We start from the raw sequence: 16,616 nt of genomic DNA on the forward strand, positions 1-16,616 counted from the left end.
TCGGACAGGTCGCAGTCGGTGTTGGTTGGAGGGCAGAGATCGACCCCTAGGCCCCTCAATTATGGGGTGCCGCAGGGTTCGGTCCTGTTCCCCCTCCTATTTAACATCTACATGAAGCTGCTGGGTGAGATCATACGCCGGCACGGGATTAAATATCATCAATATGCGGACGATACGCAATTGTATCTGTCCGTCCCGTGCCAACTCAGTGAAGCAGTAGAAGTGATGTGTCAGTGCTTGGAGGCTGTTAGGGTCTGGATGGGAACGAACAAGCTTGCGCTCAATCCCAACAAGACCAAGTGGCTATTGATGCTCCCTCCCAAAGATGGTCCAGCTATTCCATCTCTCAGCCTGGGGGGTGAAATTATACACCCCTCAGAGAGGGTTCGCAATTTGGGAGTCCTCCTGGATCCGCAGCTGACTCTAGAACATCATCTGTTGGCTGTGACCAGGGGGGTCTTTGCCCAGGTTCGCCTGGTGCACCAATTGCGACCCTACCTGGACCAGGAGGCCCTTCGGATAGTCACTCACGCCCTCGTCACCTCAAGACTGGACTACTGTAACACGCTCTACATGGGGCTGCCCTTGAAGAGTGTTCGAAGATTGCAGCTTGTCCAGAATGCAGCCGCACGAGCGATTGTGGGTGCACCTCGGTACACCCATGTTATACCTATCCTCCGCGAGTTGCACTGGCTGCCCATTGGTCTCCGGACACGCTTCAAGATGCTAGTCGTTACTTTTAAAGCCCTACATGAGAGACCGCCTCCTGCCAATCACCTCCCAAAGACCTATTAGATCCCAGAGACTAGGCCTCCTCCGAATTCCATCTGCCGGCTAATGTCGGCTGGCAACTCCCCGGGGGAGGGCCTTCTCTGTGGCTGCTCCAGCCCTCTGGAACAATCTCCACGTTGAGATCCGGACCCTTACCACCCTTCCGGCCTTCCGCAAAGCAACTAAGACCTGGCTGTTCCGGCAGGCCTGGGGCTGTTGAATTTTCCAGTCCCATCCGAGGTTACGACTGTTGTTGTATTTTAAATTGTTGTCTTTTATTTTTATCTTTGTACCCCCTCCCCTTCTGATTGTTAGCCGCCCTGAGTTTTCCGAGAATAGGGCGGCATACAAACCAAATAAAACCTTAAAACCTTAAACCTTAAAACCTTAATAAGATTAAAGCATAGATTCACAAAGAATGTTGTTTCCACTTCAAAGGGACATCTGTGTGCTTCCCTTCTTATCACTCTCTGTAGCCAAGCAGTAAAACCTTGTGATGCCAAGTCAAAACAATCCATGAAGAAACAAAAATCTCCCAGCCTGTGAGCAGCGGTAACGCTGTTAAAAAGTTTCCTTTTGTATCTTTTTTGTATTTCAAGTTAGAAAAAGGAATGAATTAGAAAAATACCCACAGCAATGAAAGAGGAAAACTTTAGTCTATAGATTACAGAAAATAATAAAGAAAAGGTAGAAGAATAAAACTTAATCCATCCGTTTCAAAAGGCTTGCATAAATTCCATTCATGAAGATAGCATTTAAAAAATAAGATAACCACTGTCCAAAACTATTCCAAATTTAATTTTTTAAATGAATTTTTTAACCTTGGATCATTGAAGAATCAGGGAGAAAGCTCTAATATTTAATTATAGTTATTGATTACCACATATGGCATGGGGATTTCAGCCTTTTCTTCCAACACCTGAATCTAAAATGTATTTTACTATACTCTGAAGTTCTTTAAAATATAATGCTTGTCCATTGCCATTGTTATGCTTTCTTTTAATATTATACACTGCATATGTTTCTTCTTCAACACAGATAAGATTACATTGTTTGCTTCTGTTTTGAAATATTGTGAACGTATTGTCAAAAAGCAGCCCCGTATACACAAATATATTATATTGAAAAATAATGATTTCTTTACCACATAAAGCTGTTTCCACATTGTTCCCCAGTCTCTTAAAGTAGAAGTCATCTCTGTAATAACAGAATCTTCTGCTGGAATAATAATTTCAAACTGCCTATTAAAATCAGAAGAAAAAAGTGTGAAATAAAAATCTAAAGTGGCATTACTTTTATTCAGCTAAAAATAAAGTTCCTTTGGAAATTGAGTATGGAATTTCTTGCAATTAGCCAATTAATGGAGTCATCAATAAATATTTAGGAGTGCCTTGAAGAGGCTATTACATGATAACTGTACATTCAGTACATCAATGTCATGCAACCATTTGGGGCCCAGAGTCTTACCTATGGCAGTGTCTAAGACCTTCAGGATCCTACACCTTCTTCACCTCCAGCCTCCTGCCTCAGCTCATTTACAACCAGCTTCCCTCCTCCACTCCCCCAGACATTCACCCTGGCCAATGGGCCTCCTCCCTGAGCCCTTTGGCCTGGTCCATTCACCGAGACACCGTTTGTCCTGGGCCTTTGGCCGCGTGGGACAGTTAGCTGCCACGGTGTTTCTGCCTGCTAGCGTGTGATGGGCGATAGGCGGTTGCAGGGGCTATGGGGAAGGCGTGACAGCTGAATGGCAGAGGCTCATGGTCTCAGCAGGAGAAAGCAGTTTCTGTCATGAGGGAGGTGTGGCAGCCTCAGGCCCTTGTTAGGGTAAGGAAGGAAGAGGAGGGAGGGAGATCGCATTGTGCCCTGCCCCCAGCTCCCGCCCCCAGCCCCATGGAAGGCTGCAAGAAGCTCCCATATCAGCTTCTCTCATCTCTCTCCTTCTTTTCCTCCCCAATGTCATAGCCTGCCTGTATGTCTTCTCCCTCACTGCCCCTCTTGCAGCTTTTCGTGGTGATTTATTTTTCTTTTTATCAGAGTCTTTCATTTTCTTTTGGAATAAATCTTACATGTTGAAATCCAGCTGCTGCCAAGGTTCCCTGTACCTGATCCTGCCTGCCTGACCCCAAACGGGCAGTTGGTGTCAAGCAGTTGGCAGGGAAATGGGGGAAAATGCAACAAACTGCTGTCTCAGCAACGGCAAATGTCAGACTCAATTGCGGTCATGTAGTCAAGGACTGCCTGTATCTGCTTTCCCAATGTCGGGTCAGATGGTCCTCCAGAAGTCACCCTTGTGTCCAGTGGCTTTAAGGTAGCTTAAGTAAGTTTTTACATCCACCCAAAAATCTCAGCCTCACACAAGTTGTGCAGTTGCGTTTGTTGCTGCGATTTCCTTCCTGACTGCCACATGCATGCCGGCCCCTCCCCTGGCAATTGGCATGCGATGTTGTGATGGGGCCAGCTGGGTTTGGCTCGAAGAGAAGAGCCGGGGGGCACAATGTTGGGTTGAGTAACAGAGTTGAAAGGGACCACGGAGATCATCTAGTCCAACTCCCCTGCTTGAGCAGGAGACCCTAACAGAATCATAGAGTAGCAAGGTTAGAAGGGACCTTGGAGGTAATCTAGTCAACCCCCTGCTCCAGCAGGAGATCTTATATCATCTGGGTTATTTTGGTGCCTCCAACAGAGAGGAAAATTATCAGAAAAGGGAAGGAGTTTTCTAGGATAAGGCTGCCATGCAGAGGAAGACATAAATAGTCCTCGACTTACAACCACAACTGATCTCAAAATTTTGGTTGGTAAGCGAGAGTGTTGTTAAAGGAGTTTTGCCGTATTTTACTCCATCCGTCCTCCAACAGTGGATGTCAATCACTGTGGACCAGATTGAGAAGTTGAGAGTAAAGGCCTGCTTGATTACCAATGATTGAAGCACTTGTAAAGGAAGAGTATGGGTACTCCTCAACTTACGTCCACCATTGAGCCTTGAATCACTGTTGCTAATTGAGACAGCCGTTCAGTGAACTTTCATCCATTTTATGAACTTTCTTGCCATTGTTGTTAAGCAAATAGTTGCAGCTGTTAAGTAAGTCACATGATCGTTAAGTGAATTTGGGTTCCCCATGGACTTCGTTGATCAGGAGGTTGCAAAAGGGATCGTGTGACTCCACAAACACTGCGACCATCATATGAGTCAATTGTCAACCGTCCGAATTTGGATCACCTGACCATGGGGATGCTGCAATGGCCGCTAAGTGTGAAAAACAGTTGTAAGTCCCTTTTTCCAGTGCTATTGTAACTTTGAACGGTTACTAAATGGACTGTTGTAAGTCAAGGACTATCTGTATTTGGGAAGTCTAGGTTCCTTAATGTACAGATTTTACTCCAAACTTTCATGGTTTAAACCTGGCTAGTCAAAACCAGCTAAGATTACATGCAGGCCGAAACAAACTCGAGATACTCCAAAGACCATGTAGCAGAGTCACCCATACATTCTGTACAAAGCTGACTCAAGATGTGCTGGAATCGAACCAATTCAATAAATCTTGTAACAGGAAATCCTCAATCTATGACCATTCGCTTAGTGACTGTTCCAACTTATAACCTACGTGGGGAAGAAAAAAAATGTATTCTGAAGTACGGAATACTGAAGTTCTGAAGTTCCAGCTGTTGGGGCCATAGCAAACCAGGGTCTTCATTTAACAATGGTGATGTTTGTTTAACAATGTGGGATTTGCTGAGTGACTGCTGCAACAACGGTCATAAAATGGTTGGATGGTCGGATGGTCCTGTTTGACAACTGTCCCACTATGTGACCATCATAGGAAAGGTTGTATGAAGAATATATGATTGATCTTAGGTATGGACATATGACATCTGTCAAGGTTGGCCATGATAGTCATAAGTCAAGGACTGCCATCAAATTGGATAACAGTACAGGTAATGGTCGACTTACAACAGTTCATATTGTGACCATTCAAAGTTACACTAATGTACCATTTTTCACACTTATGACCATTGCAGTATCTCAGTGGTCACGTGATTTACAGTCAGATGCTTAGCAACTGACTCGCATTTATGATGGTTGTAATGTCCTGGGTTCACGTGATTCCCCTTTTGCGACCGTCTGACAAGCAAAGTCACTGGGGGATCCGGTTTTGCTTAATGACTGCTTGACTGACTTAAACAATGATTCACTTAACAGCAGTAGCAAGAAAACTTGTAAAATGGGTCCAAACTCACTGAACAGCTGTCTTTCTTAGCAATGGAGATTTGGGGAAGCCAGATTCACTTAACAACCATGTGACTGATTTTAACACCTGCAGCAATTCCCATCACAAATGAGTCGGAAAATGGGACAAATTCGCTTCGTAAATTGTTCACTTACAACGTAAAGCTCAGTTTCAATTTGTGGTCATAAACTGAAGACTAACTTGTAGGGAAAAGCTGAATTGGATTGATTTGGGATCTGGCCAAGCAGCCATCCGAAATGTGTGGCATAAATAGAATTAATCCCTTCTGATCAAGGCCATCCATCTGTCCAATGGAATTAGAGAACTCGGTACATGCTCAGAGATGGGAAAGAGAGATAGACAGCAGCACCAGGTGGGAAATCTCCTTTTGTTATTAAGCTGTTGGGTTTTTGAGAGAGCAGAGAAGATGGAAGGCTGGGGAATCCTAGAAGCGCTGCGACGGGACCAGTTGGGAAATAGCAGAGCTCTGACGGGCTCCGTGAAAAACTGCCTGCTAGGGATCTTTTGGGTCAAAAATTTAGCTGAAATTTCTTTACCTGTCTTTATGGCAACCGTCATAAATATAACCGTACTCAAGCTGGGGGTTGGACTAGATGACCTCCAATGTCCCTTCCAACTCTGTTATTCCACGATTCTGTTAGGACCTCCTGCTCTACTTTATGACCGCAGTTGAGTCTGACATTTGCCGTTGTTGAGACAGCAGTTCAGTACGTTTTTCCCCATTTCCTTGCCACCTGCTTGCCACCAACCACCCGTTCAGGGTCAGGCAGGCAGGATCAGGTACAGGGAACTTTGGCAGCAGCTGGATCTTGACATGTAAGGCTTATTCCAAAAGAAAATAAAAGACACTGAAAAAAAGAAAAATAAACCACCACAAACAGCTGCAAGAGGGGCAGGGAGGGAGAAGACATACAGGCAGGCCGTGCGGCCAAACGGTGTCTTGGCGAATGGGCTGGGCCAAAGAGCGTGGACTGGAGGACCAGAAGCCCATTGGCCAGGGCAAATGGCCGGGGGAGGGCCAGCGGAAAGCTGATGTAAATGGACTGAGGCAGGAGTCAAAGGAGGCAGGGCCAAGGGGAGGAGCCTGAAGGTCCCATTCCGGACCAGCATGCTCAAAAAAGTAATTGGGTCAGGATAAAAAGAGTAACATTTGACAATTAAAGTATAATGAAGTAATTTAATTAAATACAGGTATTTCCCTATATGCTTAATTATTTGTCACATTAAGTATATTGCCACTCCACTAGGAATGTGGTAAGATACCAATGTCTTTTCCTTATCTTTTGCTAAAATTCAGGGTTTTCGAATTTCCACTTACCCTTTGTTCTTAACACATGCATTTTTCAAGTGAACAAAGCTAGATGGGAAGATACCCTGAAAAAAGAAGTTAAATAGTTCAACAGTTATATAAACATGCATTTTTAAAAAGTCAACAATTTCTAGACAGCAAACATTATGTATCTTTATATATTCAGACAGTCCATGACATATGAAATGTGCCTGGATAAACAACATTTTGAAAGCAATTTATACATTTGATTTTGGTTGCTGTTGTAGGAGAGGAACAAATGATGTCTGAGAATGTGATCAATCAAATTTTGAAGCTTTTCTTTGAAGCAACAGCACCTCTTAAGTACCTCAGGACAGAAGTTCGCTGTCAGGCATGCCTCCCTCAATAACCAAGAAAGAAAACTCCTAACTCCATTGTTTGTGGAATTATAATACTTTTACTGGTTATGAAAAGATAGCAGCAAAAGCAAAGCAAGATCTGAGCCAGGAAGGCTCGAACAAATACATATCAAATGATAACCCAGCCCCCTCCCTCCAACGACCCCACCCCAGTGTCCAATCTGCAACTCCCTTGGATGTCATGAGGGGTGCATCTCCAAAAGGCATCATCAGGTTGGTATGCAGGACGGTTGGTCTTGACTAAGTCCAAACACCGGCCACCAGCATGCGCAGAAGATGGTGAGAAGAAAACTCCCTTTTCCATTCACTCCTGTACCATTTATTCCCATCCCAAACACCATGCCCCCACCCTGCCCGTTTCTTATGGCAGCCGATAGTAAGTAAGTGAAGCAGAGACTGACATTCGCATTTGCAACTTAAGCTCATAAAGCTGAAAAAAAAATCTAGAATCTCTCTGGAATAGTTTTTGGTTTTGAAAGCTTTTTCTCATAGCTATTTGTAATATGCTATCCCAAACGCCTTGCAACTATTTACTGCAATAAGATAATTTTTCTACACTCCCAATGCTTAGCACTTTTCATCCCTTCCCCTCTCCCCGCTCCCTAGAGATAACATCTGCAATAGCTGATGCCATATCACCTCACTCAATATTTAAGTCTATTATACTGTTATTGTGTTGCTGGAGTTATACCTAGAGGGTTGCTTAAATTCCACTCTCTAAACTTTAGTGGACTTGTCTCCTAAGATGTGAGGTTTGATTATAATCTTATTTCACCCATTTAAAAAAACTTTAAAAGTTGAGTGGGCTCTTTTAGCGATACCTTGAGTGCTATGACATCCATTTTAGAGTATATCACCAACCCCTCTTTAACTTAAGGCTAGATAACAGATGAGTGTCAAGATTGAACCACTTCTTTCAAACCCTAATGCTTTTCAACTTGACAATGAACTGGGAGGAGGGAAGAGGGAAATAGAATGCTGAGAATGTATGCATGGAAATTATTGGGAATTATTGGGAAATTATTGTTTAACTAAGTGAGCATTTGCGCAGGAAAACCAGAGTTGGTTTTGATTCTTCAGTACCAAAATGGTGTATCCTATAAAGTTTTACTTTTGGGAATTCAAAATGGAATGTGGAGAAGGTATGCAGAGATTGTGAGATTATAGAGCCAGCAAGGTCACCACTGCAGGTGCTAGAGAAAAAGACGGACCCTTCTCATAACAAAAGATCATCTCATAATTGGACAATGTGATCAACCAGGGGTGGGGAGAAGGAGAAATTGTTGTTTAACCAGGGCAAACATTTATGCAGAAAACCAGAGCTGGTTTTGTTTCTTCAGTACCAACATGGCGTATCCAATAAAGTTTTACTTTTGGGAATTCAATTCTCCTGAGAGTGTTTCCTTGTTTTGGGTTCACTAATTGGACAGTTGACAGACAGTTGACATTAAACTAGCTCTCTTTAACTTAACACAGCCTACTAGGATGCCTCCAAGAGAGCTGCGATCTAATGATGCCTAGGATAGAGTGGAAAGTTGTTGCTGCAGTGAAGCCTGAATCAGTCATTCCATGGGAGGCACCAGCAGCAGCCCAAGCTAGCTCCAGGACACAGATAATGGTAACCTGATCCAAGGTGAGGGCAGAGAAGACTGAGCAGCCACTGGTGCATGATGAAGGAACCGTGGCAGGATCCATTTGCCTTGACCCGAAGACGTTATGGCTGAGCAGAGTGGGGAAGGCAGCCAAAGCAGAATTCCCCTTGATCCTACCTGGAGTGGCCATGACTCAAGGAAGCAAATGGAAGGCCAGGAGAGCTGCAGAGATTGGGAAGAACCAATGGAGCATACTATAGCCCTTCAGCGAAGCAGCTATATGAAAGATCTGTCAGAATGGAGATGCGGAGCAGCGGCATTGATGAAATAGTCAGTCCTGGGAGCAGGACTTGGGACTGGTCAAGTGTCAGCAACCCCATCTCTATCCTAACTGATGAGGCTGGGGAGCATGGGACAAGGAGCTGGGATCCCCCAGGGGGATTGCCATCCTTCCCATGGCTGTGGGACAAGCCCAGGAGATTCCCTGCAACAGCAGGAGCACAGCCTCAAGTGGGGCTAACCAAGTTCAGGATGACTGAGAACCCACATCTCTGAAAGTCCTGTTTATTGGATGGCCAGAGAAGTTAAGCCTATTTCCTGAACCAGATGTGAAACTACTTGGAGAGATATGGAGCAATGTTTCCAGACGAAGTTCCCTGTTTGAATACAATTACTTTGAAACTAGAAGGAGAGAAGGCAGACTGGGTGGTGTTCCTCCACAAAGAAGGGGCCCTGGAGTTGGGGGGATGTGGATGCCTTCTTCGATGAGCTTCAAGCTAGATTTGGAGATCCTGCACAAGCCCTCTGAATGGAATCCAGGATCTGTGCCGTAAGGCAAGAGAGTAGGCCTGTAAGTGAATACATTCAGGAGTTCTGCAGCCTGGCTGAGAAGCTGAGAAGCTAATCAGAATGCTTGCTGGTCTACCACTTCCAAGACAGATTAAACAAGCAACTGTACCAAAACTGCCTGCCCCGGACAATTCCGGACCTCAGGGCATGGTACCAGTTGGCGACCACAGTGGAGCTAGACCTGTTGGAGTACCAGCAACACACAGCACCAAGGTCATCCCCAACGAAGCTAAGAGAGATGACTGTCAGTGCACAAGGATCTGACAATCCCTCGCTCAACCCCAAAGGAGAATCTATGGTGCCCTCCTGAAGCCTGATTCCGATGTGGAGAAGAGGGCCTTTGGGCTGCCAATGGCCCAGCCCATGTCAGCACCAAAGGTTCAGAGTCAACCAAGGCCATGAAGGCTCCAAGAAAGGTGAAGGAGAAAACACAGGTGATGAAACAAGTTGTGGAGGTCTCTTCTTCCTCCAGCAAAGGGGATGGAATCCGGAAACCAACAAGCCCAATCTGGTCTTCTACGAGAGTGACAGCAAGAGGGATGACTATCTGATGGTAAGTGGAACCATCATCCCTTTGACCTCCCAGTTGGAGATGTTAGTGCCCCACTCAAGAGCAAGAGCGGTCTTCACTGCCCTGGTTGACTCAGGTTACACCCGCTTCTTGGTTAGCCAATGGATGGTGGAAAAGATGGGACTGAGACTTAAAAAATTGAAGCAGCCTTTGAAGTTTGAACAAGTTGATGGCTCCCTCACTGGGGGGGGGGGGGGGTTGCCTGCTACATGCCTAACCGAGCCAGTAATCCTGAAGCCACGAGGAGACTATTCAATTTATAATAGTCCCCCAAATGGCAGAGACTATATTGGGGTTGGTGTGGCTGAAGAAAGGGAATCCAGTAGTCGACTAGAAGGACAACAGATGACACTTGAGAAGTAAAGGAGGTGGATTGCAATGTGTGGGGATAACACACAAAGGTGGCAAAACACCATTGGTGGGGATGGGAAAGGTAAAACCCATGAATGCACTAGCTTAGAGTGGCCAAAAGGGGATGGCCATCCCAAAAGAGTACCAGGACCTAGCTGAACCATTTCGCAAACGGGTGTCATATATATTCCCTCCCCATCACTCCACTGAGTGTTCTATTGAAATACTGCCTGGGGCAAAATTACCCAAAGGAAAGATGTACTCAATGTCCTCAACGGAGATGGAGGAACTCAGAAGCTTCATGGATAAAAATCTAGCTAGTGTCTTTACCCAACCAGCAAAATCTAGGATGGCAGCCCCAGTGCTCTTCAAAGAAAAGAAAGATGGGTCTTGGACTGTAAGAGTCTGGCAACCATCAAGGTCATCACTGCAGGTGTTTGAGAAAGAAATGGACTGTTCCTGGAACAAAATGGTGTCTCATAATTGGACAATGTGATCACCCAGTGGTGGGGAGAAAGAGAAGTTATTGTTTAACTAAGCAACATTTGCACGGGAAAACCAGAGTTGGTTTTGATTATTCAGTACCGAAATGGTGTATCCAATAAAGGTTTGCTTTGGGGAATTCAAAGCTCCTAAGAGTGTTTCCTTATTTTGGGTTCACTAGTCAGACAATTGAGACTGGAGACCCGAACTTTATAAAATCAGACTTCCAAGCAAAGGAGTGATGGAGGTATAGTGACCTTACCAATAGTAAAAAGGATGACAGTTTCTACTTTGAGTAGGGAAGGTAGATTATTCGAAGTATGTACTTTAAGACTTATTGACTTAGCCTTACTTGAGCTTTATTTTGTAAAGCACAGACAACATTAAAAATTACACTACAAAATTAAGCATTCACGGCTAAAATCCAACAGGATCCTGGGGTGCATGTTTTCTAAGTATTGCAACAATGGAGTTGAGAGACACATGCAGAGTTATGTTTTTCTTAGTGCATCTTAGCATAGTCCATAGCGAACTATAGTTTACCTTTAGCTCTTGTCAAGTAATTATTCCAGACTTAAACATTATTCCCACTTGGCATACATGTTGTATGACTGCTCAAGAAACTATGTACTTTTACTTTTATATGAATACCTCAAGTTTTCACACACATTTTAATTTAGAAACAAAAATTAATTTACCTTGAGCTTTGGATTTTTTAAGGCAAATCCTCTGTACCAGTCTGAAAAGAAATATTTTATATTTCATTTTACTTTATGTATAGAGTGCCTGGCTTCCAAATATCTCTGGACAGTTTCCAACTAAAAATCAGTTTATCAAAAGAAAAGTACAACAAAAATACAACTGTAAAAATCTATAGTTCCATATATATTTAATATGAAAATTTACCTGTATGTATCTTCCCCAAATAACAAAAATGGACAAGGGTATTTATAGAATACTACTACTGTATCATCAGTTACAAGCAGATAAGATTCATATCATTCAATAGCATTTCTATATAAAGAACTATGCAGGTTTAAGAAGTTACAGTTTGACAGTTTAATAGTTTGAAAATTTTTTTTAGCCCTTTTAATCGCTTTAATTCCATGTTAACAGTTTTGGAAAGAAAATATGCTCAAATTTAAAAACTGTTCTAATGAATCTTGAGGTAATCATTTACACATGATAACACACTTGCGTCTCTGCTTCAGAAGCTGCTCCTAGCTGTCTTTGAATCAGTGGTGGGTTTCAAATTTTTTTAGAACCTCTTCTATAGATGTGGCCTGCTTTGTGGGAGTGGCTTGCCAGCCATGTGACCGGGTGGAAGTAGCTTGCCGGCCATGTGACTGGGTGGGAGTGGCTTGCCAGCCATGTGACTGGGTGGGAGTGGCTTGGCAGTCATGTGACTGGGTGGGCATGGCCAACTTGTAAAATGTGATGAAACTCACTTAACAACGCTCTTGCTTAGCAACCAAAATGTTGGCTCAGAAACTCTGGCATTTGAAGCACGCAGGTCTTAAAGCTGTCAAGTTACAAGACCCTTGGACCTCGAACCCTTTAGAGAAAAAAAAAACCCAGGGTGTTCAAGCTTTAAGACTTGTGGACTTCAACTCCCAAAATTCCTCCTCCAGTCATGTTGGCTCAGGAACTCTGGCATTGAAGTGTGCAAGTCTTAAAGCTGTCAAGTTACAAGACCCTTGCACCCCTAACCCTTGAGAAAAAAACCCCAGGGGTGTTCAAACCTGACAGCTTGTGGACTTCAACTCCCAGAATTCCTCCTCTAGCTCTTCATCTTGATGATGTGCGGACCGGCGGGGGGAGGGAGCTGGAACCGGTTCTAAACGGCACTGTAGATTTGTGGAACCTCTTCTATAGAAGAGGTTAGAACTGGCAGGAACCCACCCCTGCTTTGAATGCATGTGACAAAGACTTAGCAAAATCTTACAAAAGAACTCCAGAGTATTGTGCCATTTCTACAGTGCTCTATTTTCTACACTATATCTCAGTGGCATCACACTTGATTTCATTGAGGGCCGCATCAGGGTTGTGTTTGACATCAGGGAGCCGGGGGAATGGCCAGGAGCATGGCCAGCTCACCATCACTCATCGAGGTTCCATTTAGGGCCATGATGGCTTCCTGCAGCCCTCTGCCAGCAAAAACAGAGCTGGCAGAGGGCTACAGGAGGACATCGTGACCGAAAATGGAGCCCGGGATGGCTTCGTATAGTCTTGCTGAACTTCATTTTTGCTGGCAGAGGCACTGTGGATTTGTCCTTCGCTGTTCCCAGGGCAGGCCCGCAAGCCAGATCTTTTTACCCCACAGGCCAAATCTGACCGACGGGTCTTGTGTTTGATATCCCTGCTATATCTCATTACATCGTACAAATATATGTACCTTCATACAATAACACTCAATCTAACACAATCTTATGAACTTAATTCAAAATATATAAACTAATCTTTTTGAGGAAAGAATTTAACAGTTCATTATAAAGAAGTAATGTATACTCCAATCAGATCTTAATCTATAGTTATTGTTAGAATAAAAATATATTACTATATACAGAATAATTATTTCTTTGCAATTAGAGCTATCTTTTTACAGCAACAAACTGGATAGATTATTTTGAGACATTTCAGACTGGATAATTTTTACTGTTATTCAAGCATCTATTATTTCAATAATCTTTTGCTCATACAAAATTTAATTTGGCTTTTATTCTTATTAAATAAGTTTTCAACTTTAGCAAACATTTATATTTACTTTAGCATAATTAGGTGAGTTGATTTTGAAGTCTCTTGTCAAATGACAGTTGCTTGCTTTTTCAACACTTACCATCACATTTTTCTAGTATTTGAACAGTGTCTCCAATCTCCAGTGATAAACCATGAGGGAGTGTTCCTCGAAAACTCGCAATTACTAGAAAAGATATTAAATTTCATTTAACCATATTTTTAAGAAAAGAAAAACCACATATTTGATATTTAGCAGTGTGCTATTGTAAGCAAAAGCAATTAATGAAATCTTCCCACCTCAATTTGCACTGAAATGTCACATCACTGGATTAATAGAAACAGTAACAGCCTTCTTTTAAAATCCTTTTTTTATATTAAAAAAGGACAGTTTGTTTAAAAGCATTGGGGGGGAAATTCAGCAAGAAAATAATTTATGGTTCACAAAATAGATTTTTAATTATATTGCATAAGTTTAAAGAATACAAAGAAATAAAAAATCAACATACAAATGACAAAATGAAAAATATACATAAAAACATTATGAACAGGAATTTTGATGTTAATTTTGATGCTACTTTTCTCCCCTTCCCTTCCATTCTTTTTCCCCAACACTAACCATTACTGAAATATTGATGGTGTAGTTTAATATTAAATATTGGAGATTTTTGCCTACTTCTTTCAGAACTATTCAAAGTGATAAAGGACTACATAATTTTAATTTTAATTTTAAAGGGATGCTTCTTTCCACATTGTAGGAAATTAGCACCCACTCCTCTCCTAGAAGAATGGAATATTCTAGGAAATATTTAAAAGGCAGAATATTATATTTCCTTGGATGAGAAATGGAGAAACACTTTTTTTTTAGGCAGGAAGCAGACTCACTGTTAATAGCCCCACCCTCCCCAGTAGCCCACAGCAGATGCCAGCACTTAAGAGATAAAGAGATAGATAGGTCAATTAATAAGCAAATGCCCTCGCCCAAGATCCAGCAAAGGTAAGATCATCTCTACCCATCTAGCAACAGAACTCACCATGGGGCACCTGGGGAGATTACATCACCCAGCAACCAAAGCTTACATCACTCAACCAAGCCTGGGACTCAAGACACTACAAAGTTACCCCTGCAAAGTTACCGGTCACATGGGAGCCTGACAACCAATCAGACTTCCAGTGTCTTTCTTCCAACTTGGGACTGAACCCAGATGGACATTTCTTCCAACCTCATCCCACTTGTTTGAATCATTCCATCTAATTGTCTAGTGATAAGCCACTTGAAGTAATTGGTACTCTTATCTTTGATTGGCATTAATCTGAATTTAGACTGAATAACTCTTCAGATAGAAGTGGGCTTTCTGATAGCCAAGGCCTTTAGATACAGAGCTGGAAGCCACCTATCAGTGGTCAACATAAAGGTAGCAAAATGAGCCGGCAGATCGGAATATATTCATAGAATGTACGGCTGCAGTTGTAGCCATTTCCAAAAGCTCAAAGGAGGTAGTGTAGTATAGAGAGGGTAATCAGTCTTGAAGACTTCCGGCTATCTTTTACTATGTACTCTTGATGATTTCTTTTAATTTGAATTAACTAGCGTATGGCTTCATCTGAGATTTCAACAACATACAAGCATCATTGAACTTGTGAAAGGTAACTAACAAAAATTATGCACATTCAGACATTATGTTTGTGCTGAACTCTATGAGCAAGCTAAGCGAATTACACGATAAAGTGGCATACCTGAAGACAACAGATTAGTTTTGAAGAAGTTAGACAATCTGTAGGTGGTAACAACTGTACTTTCCAGCATGAGATAGAAAACTAGAGTGCTGGACTTGATGCCTTCCTATTGTATATCAATTATCCAAGGTTATTTCTCACTCATCATGGTAGTGTGGTAATCCCCCCCCTAGGAGAATGAAATATTTTGGGAAATATTAAAAAGACAAGATAAAATATTTCCCCTAAAGGAGTAATAAAAAATCTTAAGGGAGGCAGAAACCACCCCCAGTTTCCCTGCCCCAAGCAGAAACTGAGGAGGTCACTTTTTAGAAATGCAGATTTTGTAATCCATTCAAGACAGGATATTTTGAAACAAAGGCAAATGGTAGGATTATAAACAGCCCTCACCCAAGATCCAATACAGGACGAAAGCCATTAGGCACAATAGGAATTGCCCAACACACTTTCAGAATACAAGTCTCTTCATTGCACCACCCCAGAGCAGTCCAAACTTCACCTGGGAGCTCAAATAAACAATAAGCCAGAGGTTGACCAGATTAGCTCAGATAAACACATAGGATTTGCATTTCTTCTTTTGCCTATAGAGTCAGCTATGATCCCTACATAACCAAGCTATGATCCCAACTTGGAAGTGAACCAGATAGATATTCCTTCCAACAGTAGGCACTTCTGGATAAAATTCCAAATTTTGAGGGGAGAGAAGAGAGCCCAGTTCTCTCTTTCTTTACACAAATCAATATATCACACTGAATTAACACGCATGGTTTAATGATTAGTACTTGAGAGACCGCCTCCTGCCAATTACCTCCCTACGACCTATTAGATCACACAGATTAGGCCTCCTCCGAGTTCCATCTGCCAGTCAGTGTCGACTGGCAACTACGCGGAGGAGAGCCTTTTCAGTAGTAGCTCCGACTCTTTGGAACGATCTCCCCATGGAGATTCGCACCCTCACCACCGTCCAGACCTTCTGCACAGCCCTCAAGACCTGGCTATCCCGTCAGGCCTGGGGATAAAGATTCTAATCCGTCCCCACCCGAATGATGAATGAATGTTGTGTTTTATTTTTACTTATGTATTGTCTTATGTCTTGTCCTGTATTCCCCTCCCCATAAATTGTAAGCCGCCCTGAGTCCCCTCAGGGAAAAGGGCGGCCTATAAATAATAAACAAATACCAAATACCAAATTAGGAAAGGAAATGATAAAAATGTGAAAATACATTTAATTGGTAAATAAGACAATAAATTCATTAACATTTGGATAAAAGTTTATAGTATATTCCATAAACCCAAAGTAGAGAAAACGATAGAAACTGAGTTAAGTAAAAGTAAAATGTTCAATTAAACAAGTCCATAGGTGAGAAAAAATAAAAAACCATTACATTTACATGAGAAAGCAAGATTCCAATAAGGAGGAAGCAGCTGTGGAATTTCAGATGTACATGGAGAATTATCAACCCAATCAAGGAAGAGCAATGCTATTTCAAGACCCAGCTAGATGACCAATTGCCTTTAGAATACCAGCTGTTCTCTCACAATGGAAAATGGAGTGGATAGCATGCAAGATCAGTGACAGCTTTAAAAATC

At 42.5% G+C, this 16,616-nt stretch overlaps 1 protein-coding gene across 4 annotated transcripts in view; it reads right to left on the bottom strand.

Annotated features, from left to right (window-relative positions):
• DOCK4 (dedicator of cytokinesis 4) overlaps nt 1–16,616 on the bottom strand; it is a 345,383-nt gene that overhangs the window by 242,573 nt on the left and 86,194 nt on the right. For all 4 annotated transcript variants that reach the window (XM_087723617.1, XM_087723614.1, XM_087723616.1 and 1 more), the window contains exons 2-5: nt 13,393–13,476; nt 11,255–11,295; nt 6,340–6,395; nt 1,916–2,012 (exon numbers count right to left, since the gene is read on the bottom strand). In XM_087723617.1, the coding sequence (XP_087579743.1) occupies nt 1,916–2,012; nt 6,340–6,395; nt 11,255–11,295; nt 13,393–13,476 (278 nt within the window). The remainder of the gene's footprint in view (nt 1–1,915; nt 2,013–6,339; nt 6,396–11,254; nt 11,296–13,392; nt 13,477–16,616) is intronic.

This window comes from Thamnophis sirtalis, unplaced genomic scaffold (assembly GCF_051295495.1).
Source record: "Thamnophis sirtalis isolate CommonGarterSnake01/CBP01778 unplaced genomic scaffold, rThaSir2_p1.2 scaffold_9, whole genome shotgun sequence".
Lineage (NCBI taxonomy): Eukaryota > Metazoa > Chordata > Lepidosauria > Squamata > Natricidae > Thamnophis > Thamnophis sirtalis.